The 14,720-nt window shown below is 41.8% G+C and overlaps 1 protein-coding gene across 1 annotated transcript in view; it reads right to left on the bottom strand.

Moving 5' to 3' along the window:
- The window catches only part of DGKQ (diacylglycerol kinase theta), a 2,194,335-nt gene that overhangs the window by 1,105,245 nt on the left and 1,074,370 nt on the right, over nt 1–14,720 (bottom strand). Inside the window, exon 6 of the mRNA XM_044059107.1 lies at nt 4,749–4,902. Within this exon, the coding sequence (XP_043915042.1) occupies nt 4,749–4,902 (154 nt within the window). The remainder of the gene's footprint in view (nt 1–4,748; nt 4,903–14,720) is intronic.

Below are 14,720 nucleotides of genomic sequence, written 5' to 3'. Positions count from 1 at the left end.
ATAATTTGTGGGGACACCACTCTCCCCAAAGGGGATGATGATGCATTTTTTGGTACTCAGCTTGAGGCCATGTTTCTGGCACCAGTCATTTGTCTGAGCGAGACCCTCTTGGAAGATGTCCACATCACTAGAGGAATTGATAACAGCAGCCAGCTTGCAGTCATCTGCAAACTTGGTCAGCCATAGCCCACTGGTTTTGGCCTGCACCTCAGAAAAGTATATCCCAAATAACAGAGGCCCCAAGACCGAACACTGGGGTAAGCCACTTGTCACAGGTCTACTGCTTGGGGTGACTTTCTCTATTTTGACTAGGTGGGTTCTATAAGCGAGCTAGTTTGCTACCCATCTGGTAACGTATGAATTGAAGCCTAGTTGAGAGAGTTTATCTATTATGCCTGGGTGGGGAATAGTGTCAAAATCTTTGGCCAAGTCAAGGTAGGTGATGTGCACCATCTTCCTCTCATCCATGGCTTTGGTGACTGCCTCAAAGTAGTCGACCAAATTTAGCAGACATGACCTCTCCTTGATGAAGCCAAACTGTGTGGGACAGAGTGTTTGGAGGTTGCCAATGTCCTTGTTAATGAGGTCCATGACAATCCGTTCCATGGCCTTGCAGATCAGGCTAGTTAGGCTGATGGATCTATAATTTCCTGGATTGGTGGACACTCCACCTTTGTGCAAAGGGATAACAGTGGCTACCCTCCACTCAGCTGGGATGAAGCCGGTACTCAGGCTTTGGTTGAATAGGGTGCCTAATGGTGCTGCAAGTTCCTGCCTAAGTTCATGTAAGATGCAACCTGAGATGTTATCAGGTCCCATGGGGGCTGTATTTTTTGCCTTTGTGAAAGCAGTGATAACCTGTTCCCTGGATATAAGGGGAAGGGGCAGGTACTGGGGACGTTGTGATTTACTGATGGGACAAAGGGGTAAAGTTTTTGCTGAATCTGTCAGCCAGTAAGTTTGCTATATCTACGGCATTTGTATATGTGATGTCCTTGACCACTAGTTCTGAACAGATCTGGGTGTTTCATTTGAGGTTGCCGGCATATGTGAAGAAGGCCTTATGATTGTCCCTAGTAGATGTGGCCAATTTGCTTTGGAGGATTTCACTAGTGCTCTTATTTGCTTGTTCAGGCTAAGGAGACATTGCTTCCAATTGGGCACCTGCTCCTTCTTGGTCTTGGACAGCAATTTTTTCCTTTTGCTATAGAATGTATTTATTGCAGATGTCCACCAGACAGGTTTACTCTTCCTTGTGGAGGATGATTTAGTCCTGTTGGGTATTCCTGATTCCATGCATCCATATAAATGCTTGTATGGTGCTTTGGTGTAGTTTTGGATATTGGTGCCAGTTCCTACAGAGGGGGAGGGGGCTGTAAAGCTGTTTATACCATCACTCAGGAGGCTGTAATAGGCTTTGGAGAAGTTTTTATGTCTGATCCTAGCTAGAGGGGGGTTGAGGGAGATGGTGACTTCGAAAGTAACCGCTTTGTGGCCGGATCTTACCAGGGAGGATGACACTATAGGGAAGCTGCAGTGGTTCATCATTTTGGTTAATACCAAGTCCAAGATATCATCACCTCTTGCGGAGTTATCGACTAGCTGTTCGAAGGCATCTGCATTGACAAAATCAAGGAATCCATGGGCATTTGTGTTATAGCATAAGTAGTTCTTCCAATCTATGTTTGGGAAGTTAAAGTCACCCAGGATCAGGGTAAAGGGTTGAATCATGATAGATTCAAAGATGCAAAAACCAAACAGCTGCAGGTACAGTGAGGTGCCCAAAACACACAACAACAGCAAAAGTAAATTAAGGCACCAAAGTTACACAGTGGAAATCAGTCACTGTACTGTCTTCTGCAATAAAGTACAGTGACTGATTTCCAGTGTGTAACTTTGGTGCCTTAATTTACTTTTGCTGTTGTCATGATAGATTCGAACAGGTTCACATAGGTGGATTAAGCATCTTGAATCAAATTTGGAGGCCGGTAGCTAGCTATTATTTGAATAGGGGTCTTGTCAATGGTTAACTGCATCAGGAGTGTCTCCTGTACGTCATACTATTTGACCACCCTGGAGGTGTGTATGTCTTTAATGTATACTGAAACTCCACCTCCTTTGGCTTTATTGCCCACAGTTTGGGGTCTGAATGTATGATGAGTAACCAGGTAAGGCTAGGGTGCTCTCCACAGCTTTGAACCAGGCTTCTGTGACTGCACAGATGTCAGTATTTTCCAGGGTTAGGAATGCTTGCGATGAGTGCAGTTTCATGTTTAGACTCTTAGTGTTTAGCAGCATGACCTTTAATTTGTGTTTTGTTGAAATGTTTATGTTAGTAGTTTTAACCTCATCACTTTTCCTAAACAAAGGCACTATAGGGGAGGCAACAGCCTTTGCCATAAGCCTGAAGCCCAGGTGAGACAGATGCAGGCCATTTCTGGCAAAGCATCGTCGTCTGTTGATCATATCTTCCCAGGCTGTCAGGTACTAGATCCCCCTGGAATGACACCAGAAACTAAGACAATTGTTAAGTCAATCATTTTCTGTTTGTATTGAGGCATCATTCTGGGTAATGGGAGAATGTTGCTTAAGGCTAGGGACATACCTGCCTGGGACACATAATCAGCGAGCTCAATCATTTCTCTTTTCATATAGTCCAGAGAGGTACATCTCAAGTCATTAACACCAACATGGACTATGACAGAGTCATAACAGTACCTGTTATTGAGAGACTTGAGTGCGTATGTGATATGGCGGATTCTGGCACGTGACAGACAACTAACCGTGACTTTCTCCTTATCCAGCCTGGTGAAACGCACATGTGTGTGTCTCACAATGGAGTCTCCTATGACTAATACGTAGGCACAGGTGTGTGGACTATGCATGGTATGTGGTGTGGAGGGCTGTGGAGAACGCGTGTGTTTTTGCCTCCGAGGTCTCCTTTGTTTGGGTATGTTTATGTGCAAGACCTCTGCATATGTAGGGGTGTGTTGTTCATAGGTTAGTACTAAGCTAACTGCTCTTGCGAGCCATTTTAAGCCTAGCCAATTATCCCTTGTGAGACTCAAACCCTGCACCTTGCGTTTGTAAGGCAAATACCTTAACCATTAGGCCACAATCCCAACCCTATTGTAGGTGTGGGTGGTGTTTGAGGTGCAGTGATTGTGCTGACAACCTTGTCGGTGCAAGATATACTGGCTTGAGAAGGAGAGAGCTTGGACTCTAGGTTCCTAATGTAACTGCCTCTCACAAAATGTGTTTCTAGGTGGTAGAAGTAGATGGTTGTCCATGTACATGAGGCAGTTGCTATACTGTCTCAGGATGCCCATATTAACCAGACTGGCAGGAAAAACTGTAGGAAATTGTTCATCCATATTTGTCAGAATCAGAGTGAGAAAGGCCAGGGAGAGCTAAGGGGTGGGCCTAAAGCCCAAGTGCTTAAACCAAAATTAAGAGCTTAGAATAACACTTAAAAATAACACAACAATTTAGACAGGCTATAAACAAGCAGTAATAAACATTATACATCACTTATAATCTACGCATTGTCGTCAGTCAAACATTGCATAACTCATTCGTCCACTGTATGTATTTTCCCAAAAATCACATTTTTTCTATGTAATTTGCTCCTACCCTTTACCTCTGTTACTATATTCACTACTTCTAGTACAGTTGGTTTAGACTGATTTCCAGTTTCTAGTAATTGCTTTTTTTGGCAGCCACCATAATTAGACTCAGCAAGGCCTTACTATGTATAAGCAATTCTGATTCTGTACTATAGCTCAGAAAAATAATTTCCCTAGATACACTAATTTGCTCACCCCGTATTCATGATTCAATAGAGTGCAGATAATCATTAAAGTCTGCCAACTCATTACACTGACAGAAAATATGTTCCCAATTACCACTTTCTTCCCTATAACAATATTTACTGTTTAACTGAGAAAAAAATTCTCTGGAGTCTACTTGGGGTATAAATACCTATATAAACTTTTCCAAGCAAAAATCCTAAAACTTCTACATTTTGTTGCATAGCTGAGAGACATACATATGTCTCCCCATTGTTTCTTTGTAAATCTCTTATCCAAGCTCTCTTCCCAATCCTTTCTAACCTCCTCTGATTGATTCTTACAGTTATCATGCAATATTTTAAGTGCTCTACTAATTACTCCTTTCTTAACAGCAGCTTATGTTCTAGATTCTACTAAAAACTCTACCAGTGCTGGTCTTTCATTTAGGACCACGTTTGAATGATCCAATGGCTATTAATTATGTTTTAAAGTTGAAATACTATGAGGCTACATCGTTCATTGTTATTTCTATTTTTACTCTTGTGCATGGTTTTACCTTGCAATCAGTTTTATTTGGCAGGTTGGGTCTAACAGTATCATGTGATTTTAATTATGTATAAAAGAAGTGTCATTAATAACAGCTTTAGTTCTGAGGAAATTCTATGTGATGTACGGAACAAAAGCGCTATACTTGTTCTAATAAATTTTGACTTTGGAATACTGTTGCCTCTTCCTTGGTACCACAGAATGTATCAGTTTGTGTTTGGTGTGTTTCTGCAGAGTATTTAATTTTACTCCTTGCATCTCATCAAAATGTATGTATCCCTCCCCCTTTGATTTTGTTTCCACGTACAGTTATTTATAGCATTATGCATTAAACCTTTCTGGCTTTCAGTAATTCATGTGTTCAGCCCCCCCCAAGTACTGCAACACAAAACATGGATTTTAGCATCATACCTGGTTCTGGCTGGGCACTTTCAGATATCCGGAAGCAATGCAATTTGCTGAAATTGCGACTATAAATACGAACAGCATATGGCGGAAGAATCATATGCCTCAGTCTCCCAAATGTACATTCTGGTGTGAGAATAATATAACAAGCTGCATGTGCCTACAGAGAAAAGAATATATTGTATTCAGCGAAAACAAGTTCTCGTATTCAATACTGTAGACACAATGATTTATTTATTTACTGTGAGCATCACCACTCTTTACTTTTGTATAACACATTAACGACTCACACAATTAACCTGGTTAGTTTTTACAGCACACAATACTATCAAGCATGCAAAAGCACCAAAGTCAGTAATAATGCCAGATGAATTTCCACTAAATCTTAATCAAACTCTATTTTCTACTTGCAATAGTTATTCATGGCAGTCAAGCAAAGAAGCAACATTTCATGCATATCCCATAATGCATTAATCCTGTTTTATTAAAGGATGGAATAAAATATTGGTCACAACAAATGTCCCATCTTTTGTTTTCTATGAAAAACACGTCACAGCCTAAGCAGGAATTTAAAGAAAACAGGATAAGGGAAGATGCCAAAACTCTCCATGTTACGGGATGGAATAAACAGCATAAGCTAAAGGAAATGCTAAACTTGGCTGTTAACATTATGCCATGAGTCCACACATGAAACCTAACAGGCAGAGCTAAGATAGCTGTGGGGTGAAAAATATTCACCAACATATTTTGTAAAATCCTGGGCCAGCTTCCTAACAACTGTTAGGGATGCAAATGGCAGTGGTGAGTAGGCACGAAACAGACAAAAACAAATGTTGATATAACATGGCAAAAAGTGAGGGAGTAGTGGTCAATACAGTTTTCTGAACAAAGACAAGGTAGGGGTAGGATTCAGTACAGTCTTCTGAAGAAACAACAACCTCAGATGCAGAGGAAAGGCAGACAGGATAAGCAAGTGATATTTTCTGCTGTATTTGCAGTTCTTTTTACTTTGTTCTTTAAGTACATATAAGTACATGCAGCCTTGCAAACAAAACCATTTTAAAAGTGCTGCAAGCTGCTCAGCTTTATGGCACATAGCGATAAAGCCATAATATTTCCCAGGTGATCAAGATTTGAATAAGGGCCTGGGTGGTGAAACAGCTTGCCAGGGGAGGGTATGAGTGGTCAGTGTCTTCTTGAACACCATTGGGGAAGGAAGCAGTAGTCACTGGTTGACTGACTGAAACCAAGCACGTAGACTCTTGCAGGATACTAAAATGGCCAGGGTTGTGGATGTGAAAGGGCAAGCTTCTTAGGTCCTTAATTTTGAATTATCTTCTGTTTCTCCTTTCTCCCTTTCCACTTTACAAAAAAAAAATCTAAGCTTGTTTCCTGGCTTTCCTGTAACTAGTCTAGTCCAGATGCAGATTTGCTGTAACCAGGATTGTTTGTAAGCTTCCGAGCCCCCAAAGCCTTTCTGTGTTGGAGGGAAGCCTTCTAGCTTATCAGTGGGAGTGGTAAGCACTAGGTAGCCTATCTACCACAAGAGTGGTTTCTGGCCCAGAAATTGTAGTTTCTTGGCTGTTTGGGCAGTTTTTCCATCTCTTTCAACTTTCTGGTTTAAAAGCCTGTGTTTGTGCTTCTTTCCCACCTTTCCTGTAACTAGTCTAGTCCAGATACATATTTGCTGTATCCAGGACTGTTTGTAAGCTTCTGAGCCCCCCAAGCCTCTCTGTGTTGGAGGGAAGCATTCTAACTTATCAGTGGGAGTGGTAAGCAGTAGGTAGCACATCTATCACAAGATCCAGGTACAGATTCTTAGTATTAGCATTTGAATTTGCTTATTCGTGTTTAGCACTTGTTCAGAACTTGTTAGCACTAAATAAGCTACAAATTACTATAGCACTCAACCTTCCTCTTTACCTCGAGAAAAACAGTTTTTGTACTTACTTAGTGAAAAAAAGCTCGTATACTCACTTTCCTCACTTGTCTAGAGGAAAGTAGTTTTTTTATTCAGGCACATCCAAGGGTCAGCTCCCAGTGTTCTCTCGTGTCTATCTGATGAAGATGGGCATCTTGGGGCAATGTAGCAATTGTCTCATGTACACAAACAACCCTCTCCTCCTAACACCCAACACCACAACCTGTGAGAGATGCACCTATCTAGCAAAACTGGACGTAAAGCTCTCTCCAACCAAGACTAAACTTGACAGCCAAGAGAAGAAGGTAAACACTTGCACCACACCACACTCATCACATACTCCCACTAAACCTACACCAAAAAAATCCACACATAGAAACACAAAAACATTCGCAAGCACCTCCATCCCCCAACACAACCCAAATGACACATAGCCCATAGACTCAGTGTGCCAATAAACCACAGCCCATAAGGCAAAACAACATACCCAACACACTACTTATAGATGACTCTTTAGTCAGGCACACTGAAGTCCCACTCACCAGGCTAAACAAGGAGAAGGTTACTGTCAGCTGCCTGTCGGGTGCCAGGATCCGCCACATAACCCACGGACTCAGGTCCCTCCACAAGTACAAATATGACTCTATCATTGTCCATGTTGGTGTGAACGACCTGAGATATACCTCCCAGTACTACATGAAAAGAGACATGGAAGAGTTCTCCGATCTTGTAGCCAAGGCAGGTATGACCCTAGCCCTGAGTAGCATCCTGCCATCGCTCAGGATGTTACCGCAGTACAAGGACAAAATGATTGACTTCAACAACTGGCTAAGCTTCTGGTGTCATTCTAAGGGGATCCAGTATCTGTCTGCCTGGGACGACAAGGTTGACAGACCACAATGCTTTGCCAGAGATGGCCTACATCTGTCACCCCTGGGATTCCGGATACTGGCTAGTGCCTTTTTAGGCAAGGATCAAATGATAAATTCACCACTGTAACAGGAACAGGCAAGCAAAAACTGAGGATAATGCTACTTAATGCTAGAAGTCTAAATCTCAAAATGCACTCACTCGAGGCACTCCTTAAAATGGAGAACATCGATATCTGTGCAGTGACTGAGACCTGGTTCAAGGCTCTAGCGAGCACCCCTGCATTACCACGCTATAACTCATACCACACATTTCGGCCATCTAACCTGGACCAGAACACCAAAGGCGGATGTGTGTTCACATTCATTAAGTATATCCCCACCTCCAGGCTAGTTGCGCAGCATCATGCATCCGAGGTTATCCAAGTGCAACTAACTCTGGGCAAAACTGCAATCCAAATTGTAGCTTCCTACAGATCCCCCACCATGCCCCAGGATTCCCACTCCTCTTTTCTTGATATACTGGAAAATATTAGGGTTCAACCAAACACCCTAATAATGGGCGATTTCAACTACCCCACCATTAACTGGGAAAACAACTCATGTACCAACTCCTTCGCTCAACGCTTTCTGGAATTCATAAATTCCAATGCCCTGGATCAACTTATCCACACCCCCACCAGGGGCAACAATATCCTAGACCTAGTCATTACCAACATGAGTGACTGGTGCTCCACACCTGAAATCAACTCCTCCTTGGTCAGATACGACCATAAGCTAATCAACCTAGATATTCGCATCCCGCCCCCACCCACCATTAAGGAAACCACGGTAAAAAAAATTCTCCAAAGCCAACTTCATGCTTCTTAAGACAGAAGTGGCAAACTTCATGACACCCATGCAGATGGACAATACAGTTATGACTGCTGAATCCTACACAAATGTGCTCTATAAGCATTTACACGAGTGCATGGATCATGCTATCCCAAACAGAACCAAGACGCTATCCTCCAAAAAAAGGAAGCCAATCTGGTGGTTCCCTGCCATAATAAAACTCTACAACAGAAGGAGAAAACTGTTGCAAAAGAGAGTAAAATCCCATGAGTGGAGGAGCTCCCTGGTCAGCCTCACTAAGAAGCTGAGATCCCTTATAAGATCCTCCAAAGCTAGCTACGAAAACAAAATCACCACTGATTCTAGGGACAACCACAAAGCATTCTATAGCTATGTCAAGAATCTCAATGGCAACACCCAGATCTGCTCTGAGTTACAGCACAATGGCACGAAAATAACAGAACCAACTGATATTGCCAACACCCTGGCAGATAGGTTCAGTGCTAACTTTAATCACCCCGCACCCCCTAAAGGGCCCAGATCTATACAGGAAAAATGCAGGTTGCCTGTAATCACATCTATGCAGGTAAAAGCTGCACTCTAAAACCAAAAACACAGCATCCATGGGACCGGACAACATCCCAGGCTGCATTTTACATGAACTTCAGAACTAACTGGCTCCCCACCTAAGCACCATGTTCAATCATAGTCTCATGTCAGGCTTTGTGCCCACTGAATGGTGCACAGCAACAGTTATCCCACTCCACAAAGGAGGAGCCACTACTGATCCTGGGAACTACTGCCCTAATAGCCTGACGGGCCTGGTCAAGGCCATGAAATGCACCATCATGGAACTCATAAACAAAGACAATGGTAACCTCCAAACTCTGGACCCCACCCAGTTTGGGTTTGTGAAATGCAGATCATGCCTTCTGAACCTGGTTGACTTCTCTGAGGCAGTCACCAAAGCCGTAGACGAGGGTAAGGTGGTTCACACAGCCTATCTTGACCTTGCTAAGGCTTTCAACACCATCCCCCATTTGGGAATTATAGCTAAACTCACTACACTTGGTATAAATCCCTACATCACAAGATGGGCTGCCAACTGGCTCACAGACAGAATCCACACTGTAAAAGTTGCAGACTCTAAATCTGACTTCAGCCAGTGACAAGTGGTGTACCACAGGATTCAGTCCTGGGACCTCTCCTGTTTGGTATCTACTTCTCTGAAGTACAGGCTAACACAGAAGGTCTCTGGCTGATGAAGTTCACAGATGACTGCAAACTAGGAGCCATAATCGAGTCCCCAAATAATGTGGACATCCTACAGAAGTGCCTCACTGAGACAGATGTCTGGTGTCAGAGGCATGGCCTCAAGCTCAATGCCAAAATGTGAATTGTCATCCCCTTTGGTAAAAACTCTGTACCCATGAACTACCACATAAACGGCAGTCTACTTAATGCCAAATGTGTGATAAGAGACCTTGGGACCCAGGTGAACAGTAGTCTCTCCTTTGATAATCACATCACCAGAGTAGTCAGGAAATCCTTCTATGTGGCACACCTTATCAAAAAAGGGTTCTCAACCAGGAAAAAAGAGGTCATTGTTCCCATCTACCCGGCACTCATTAGACCCATTATACAGTACAATGCCCCTTTTGGAATGTACCTCACAAGACATCTGCAGCAGCTGGAAAGGAAACAGAAGTACCTCACAAAGACAATTACTGGCCTCAAACAGATGACCTACACTGACCGTCTCAAAAAACTCCAGCTTTACTGTGTAGCATATCGCTTACTCTGAGGAGATCTCTGCCTATCATATAAGGCTATGTTAAACCCAGAGCTGTTGGACATGCTACACCTAAAGAAATCCCAATCCTTCTGAGCTACACGCTCTAGGGACCTAAACCTTGTCACCACAATAAACAGAACATGCTGGAGGGATAGATTCCTGTCCCAGAGACTTCCTATACTCTGGAACAAGCTACCCATCTATGTCAAGCAATGTTCCTCATTAGCACTCTTCAAGAAAAATCTTGATGAGTGGATGGGAAATAGGATATACACCCCAGGGATCACGTCTGTGGCTCTGCTCGACAGGGGCACAGGAAATTAACTTTCTTGGGTGGCGTAAGCCAGCGAACCTTGTTTGCTAGGCTTACTTAGGCCCTTGGGCCGATAGCCTAGTACCTACCTATGAACCTATGATCTCAATCCAGTGATATTAGTTCTCTCATGGGGAGTGAAAAGGATGTCCCGTGGTGTTAGAGATACTCATGTCAGTCACCAGTAGCATGGTTAAAGCCTCTGTTGAAATGTTTTCTTCCTGGGATGCTGGCAAGAGCATAAGTCACCTTCATGGCTGCTTAGGTGACAGCTCCTCTGGTTGGCTGGCTGGTGAATAAATGAGCTCAAGACCTTCAGAGCACATTCAATTGGAAATATTCAGATATGACCAACTCTGACAAATGCAGTACAAAAAAATGATTAGTTGGGTATAGTTTAGCAACTGAAAACTAAGTCATCATTCTCAAGTAAACATGACAATTAGGAGCAATAGAAAAATGCCTAAAAATACATAAAAATGTTCAAAGCTGCATGAACATCTGAAAAAATAATATATACAGAGAGTAAGCTAATACTCAAAACATTTAATGCTTTTGTCTTCTAAGATTCCAAGACTTCTATAGACTGTGACAACAGTGCAAAAAGCAACTAGCACTTAGTGATAGAGGAAATCAGACCAAACAATGTAAATCTCAGAAGTCAAACTAGAAATCAGCCAATGATAATTCAGGCACATCACATCACTTACAACTGACTGTATCTAGGGATTATTTGTTCTGAGGGAAAGATTTTTGTATTTTCCTTGTACAGTAATGTCTCACTTAACCAGCACCCATGAGGACTGGTAGATGCTGGTTAAGTGTATATTCCGGTTGCTTGAGACATACTTTGAGATTTTTGATTGGCTTGTATACTGGCAAACGAAAAATCACAAAGCAGAGTCTCTTCTGTTCAGTGCGGAACAGCCTGCTGTTCTGCATTAAAAGAAGAGGCTCCCCTTTGCCATTTTTGATTGGCTCGTATGCTGGTATACAAGCCAATCAAATATCACAAAGCAGAGCCTCTTCTGTTCAATGCAGAACAGCCCACTGTTCTGTATTGAACAGAAGAGGCTCCGCTTGGCATTTTCGACTGGTTTGTATGCGGGTATACGAGCTAATCAAAAATTGCAAAGCAGAGCCTCTTCTGTTCAATGCGTAACAGGCCGCTTTTCCGCATTGAGTAGAAGTGGCTCTGTTTTGCGATTTTTGATTGGCAGGTATGCCACCATATGAGCCAATAAAATGCCGGTTGTTTAAGAGTGCTGGCTGCTTGAGTCACAGCTAATGGGAATTTTACTGTATTGCTTTCTTGCATTTTGTATATCGTGGCATATTTTCACTGAACTATGTTTTAATTCCACTCTGTTTTCCATTAAACTATGAAAGAATCCAAAGCTGTGCCTCTTGAGCCACAAATATAATAAAACAGATCATGTAAGGTTAATCACCTGTGAACTGAGGGAGGAGCTAGGAACTAGATATGTTATTTAAGAGGAAAGAGAAAACATTTCAGGGCTTTACAAAAAAACTCACTCGGATTTTGCAACAGACTGCTGTTTGGGAAAGATGTAGTTTGTTTCCCTTGTACTATTTTCTTGTATTTTGAATCACTTTCTTACAGTTTGTATATTGCGGTGTATTTTTATTGTGCCGTATTTCAGTCAGATTCTGTATTTCATTGCATATTTAAACTACGAAACCAATTAAAGCTGCGTCTCTTGAGTCACAGAACAGTGCAATTAAGTATAATCACCTGTGAGCCGAAGAAGGAGCTAAGAACTAGACCTTTTCCTTAAATGGAAAGAGAAAACATTTCAGGGTTTACTGGAAAAGCTCACTCAGACTCTGCCGTAGGTAGACTGCTGTGAGGGATAGGTTAGTTTTTTCTCGCACCCTGCTGCTGTTCTTTTCTTAGACTCACTGTCTATATAGTGGTCAATCCCTTATATTAATTTGAGCACATAATTCCTTCACTCTCCACTTTCACTGGTTGTTGTCAGTAAGCACAAATATCATTTTGTAAAGCCACTCCCCTTAGGCTATTTATTTGCTCTCCCACTATATTCCACAGAGCCAGAATACTATCACCCGCATCCAATCCATCTTGCTCTTTTATAGATAGTGTCTCACTCCTTAGACTGCTAAAGCTCAAGTTACCCTCTCTTTCATATTTTCCTAGCTGCTTTGTACACACTGCAATTCTTAGAGTATTAATCATTCTTCCACCTTACTTTTAAAATCTGCAACATCATGGACAGTCTGCCAATCACTAGACAGCCTACATTCTGCTTCTCAGTAATCATATTGGGATTAATGCTTCTGTTTTCCTCCTGGTGATCAGAGGAGCAGACGGGCATTGTTTCTAAATTTCCTGGAGACTGCTGATCACTGGAAGGCCTTTTAACTGCTTCTTAAAAGACAGCTTGAGATTAGTGCTACTGGTTTGCTTCTGGTAAGAGAAGGAGCAGAGGGTCATTAATTCCTTTCTCTGATTGGGCAGTGTGTGTGGGACTTTTCTGATCGGTCAGTTTGCTATCCACAGCGTCTACCAGGAGAAGGCTGCAACATCTGTGATGAACAAAACAAAACAAAAAAGAATTTGACCGGCATACACGAGCTTCGTGCTAAAAACGTTGGTTTATTAAATGTTAACACACAAGGCACAGCAAAACACTATGACTAAACGCGTTCACGTCAACAGGCATCATTAGAGTCATGTGCTTTCATTCAAACACACCTTAAATACTATACATCAATTCCACTTTTCCAGTGCCTTCAGAAATTTAACCCTTGCCATACCTAAACATTTTCAATTCTGTTGGTAATTTCACTTAGGTCAAGGAATACAGATATAAAAAAATGCATAAAATAAAAATAATGAAAAATGAAGAATAACACTTCACAAAACTGTAATAATAACAAACGTAAACATCAAATATATGTACTGTTGTGGCTCAGTCTTACAGAACTAGCAAAATCACAATAAGCAATATTTCTAAAAACAATAATTCCATAATGCTTACATGCATGTCTATAACCTAACACAGTTTCCTATTTTGTTTTAACACACTGGCTATAGAAATATACTCATTAATTCCAGGTTCCACCTTGGCATCCAGTCTAAGGTGCCATTTAGTTTCCTTAATTTCTATGTCTAACTTGGGGTCACCCCCTCTATCTTCTCTGTAGGACCTATCATTTACAAAAAAACAAAAATCTTTTGTAATTTGAACATACAGATGAGTGTAGGAAAAGTGAACTGGATGTTTTCTTGTTTTTAATGTCTAGTGCGCTCAGCAATCCTGTCTCTTAACCTCCTAGTGGTTTTTCCCACATAGAATGCCTGACAGGAAATGCACATGGCCACATAGACCACCATCTCAGTGTTACAATTACACCTTCCAGGGCATTGTAGGTTCCTATGAAAACCTGCAATTTCTACGTATGGCCCATCGTTGATGTGCTTACAACAGTTACATGCCCCACATTTACTCATTCTTGAGTTGTAATTTCCCTTTATACTTCTGTCATCCAATTCCTTAATGCTCTTACCTTTGCTGTATACCACTCTGGGCCTTTGCCCCAGCTTACCCCTAAGCTCAGCATCAAAAACATTCTCTCAAATAATGTTGAACTTGGGGTTCAATTCAGGCATTAATTGATTGTAGGGTACAACAAATACCTCATCTTTCTAAGTAGTTCCCCTACAGTTGTCACTAGGCTCCCTCCTGATCTCAACATGGGTGCAAATTTTGAGGTCCTACCTTTATTGACCTAATTATTTGACTTATGCAACATTTTGATAGGGTACCATACCCCCTAGTTTTAAATATGTCAATAAGGATGCTCATATGTTGTTGGAACATCATGTCATTTCTAATTAACCTTGAGATCCAAACCATCTGGCCCTTAACCACACTTCTTTTTGGTGGGCCGGGTGACAACTATCAAACTGAAGAAAACTGTTGCAATAAGTATCTTTCCTGTAGATGGTTGATTTCAAGGTTCCCTGACTTTTGTCCAATTCTATATCTAGATAGTGGATCTTGGAAGAATGCAGCTGGTGTGTAAATTTTAAGTAGGATGTTGTTGAATTCAAATAGGTTCATAGGTTCATACTAGGCTATCTGCCCTAGGGCATTTATAAGCCTAACCAGAGTTGTGTGGCTTTCACCACCCCTTAGGTTGAAGAATACTATACCCATTAGTTTGCCGTGCCTCTGTCCAGCAGTGATACAGAGAT

Source organism: Protopterus annectens, chromosome 17.part0 (genome assembly GCF_019279795.1).
Source record: "Protopterus annectens isolate FY-2018-M chromosome 17.part0, PAN1.0, whole genome shotgun sequence".
NCBI classification, from domain to species: Eukaryota; Metazoa; Chordata; order Ceratodontiformes; family Protopteridae; genus Protopterus; species Protopterus annectens.
The sequence above is the reverse complement of the archived record's forward strand: the minus strand, read 5'-3'. Positions and strand labels throughout refer to the sequence as shown.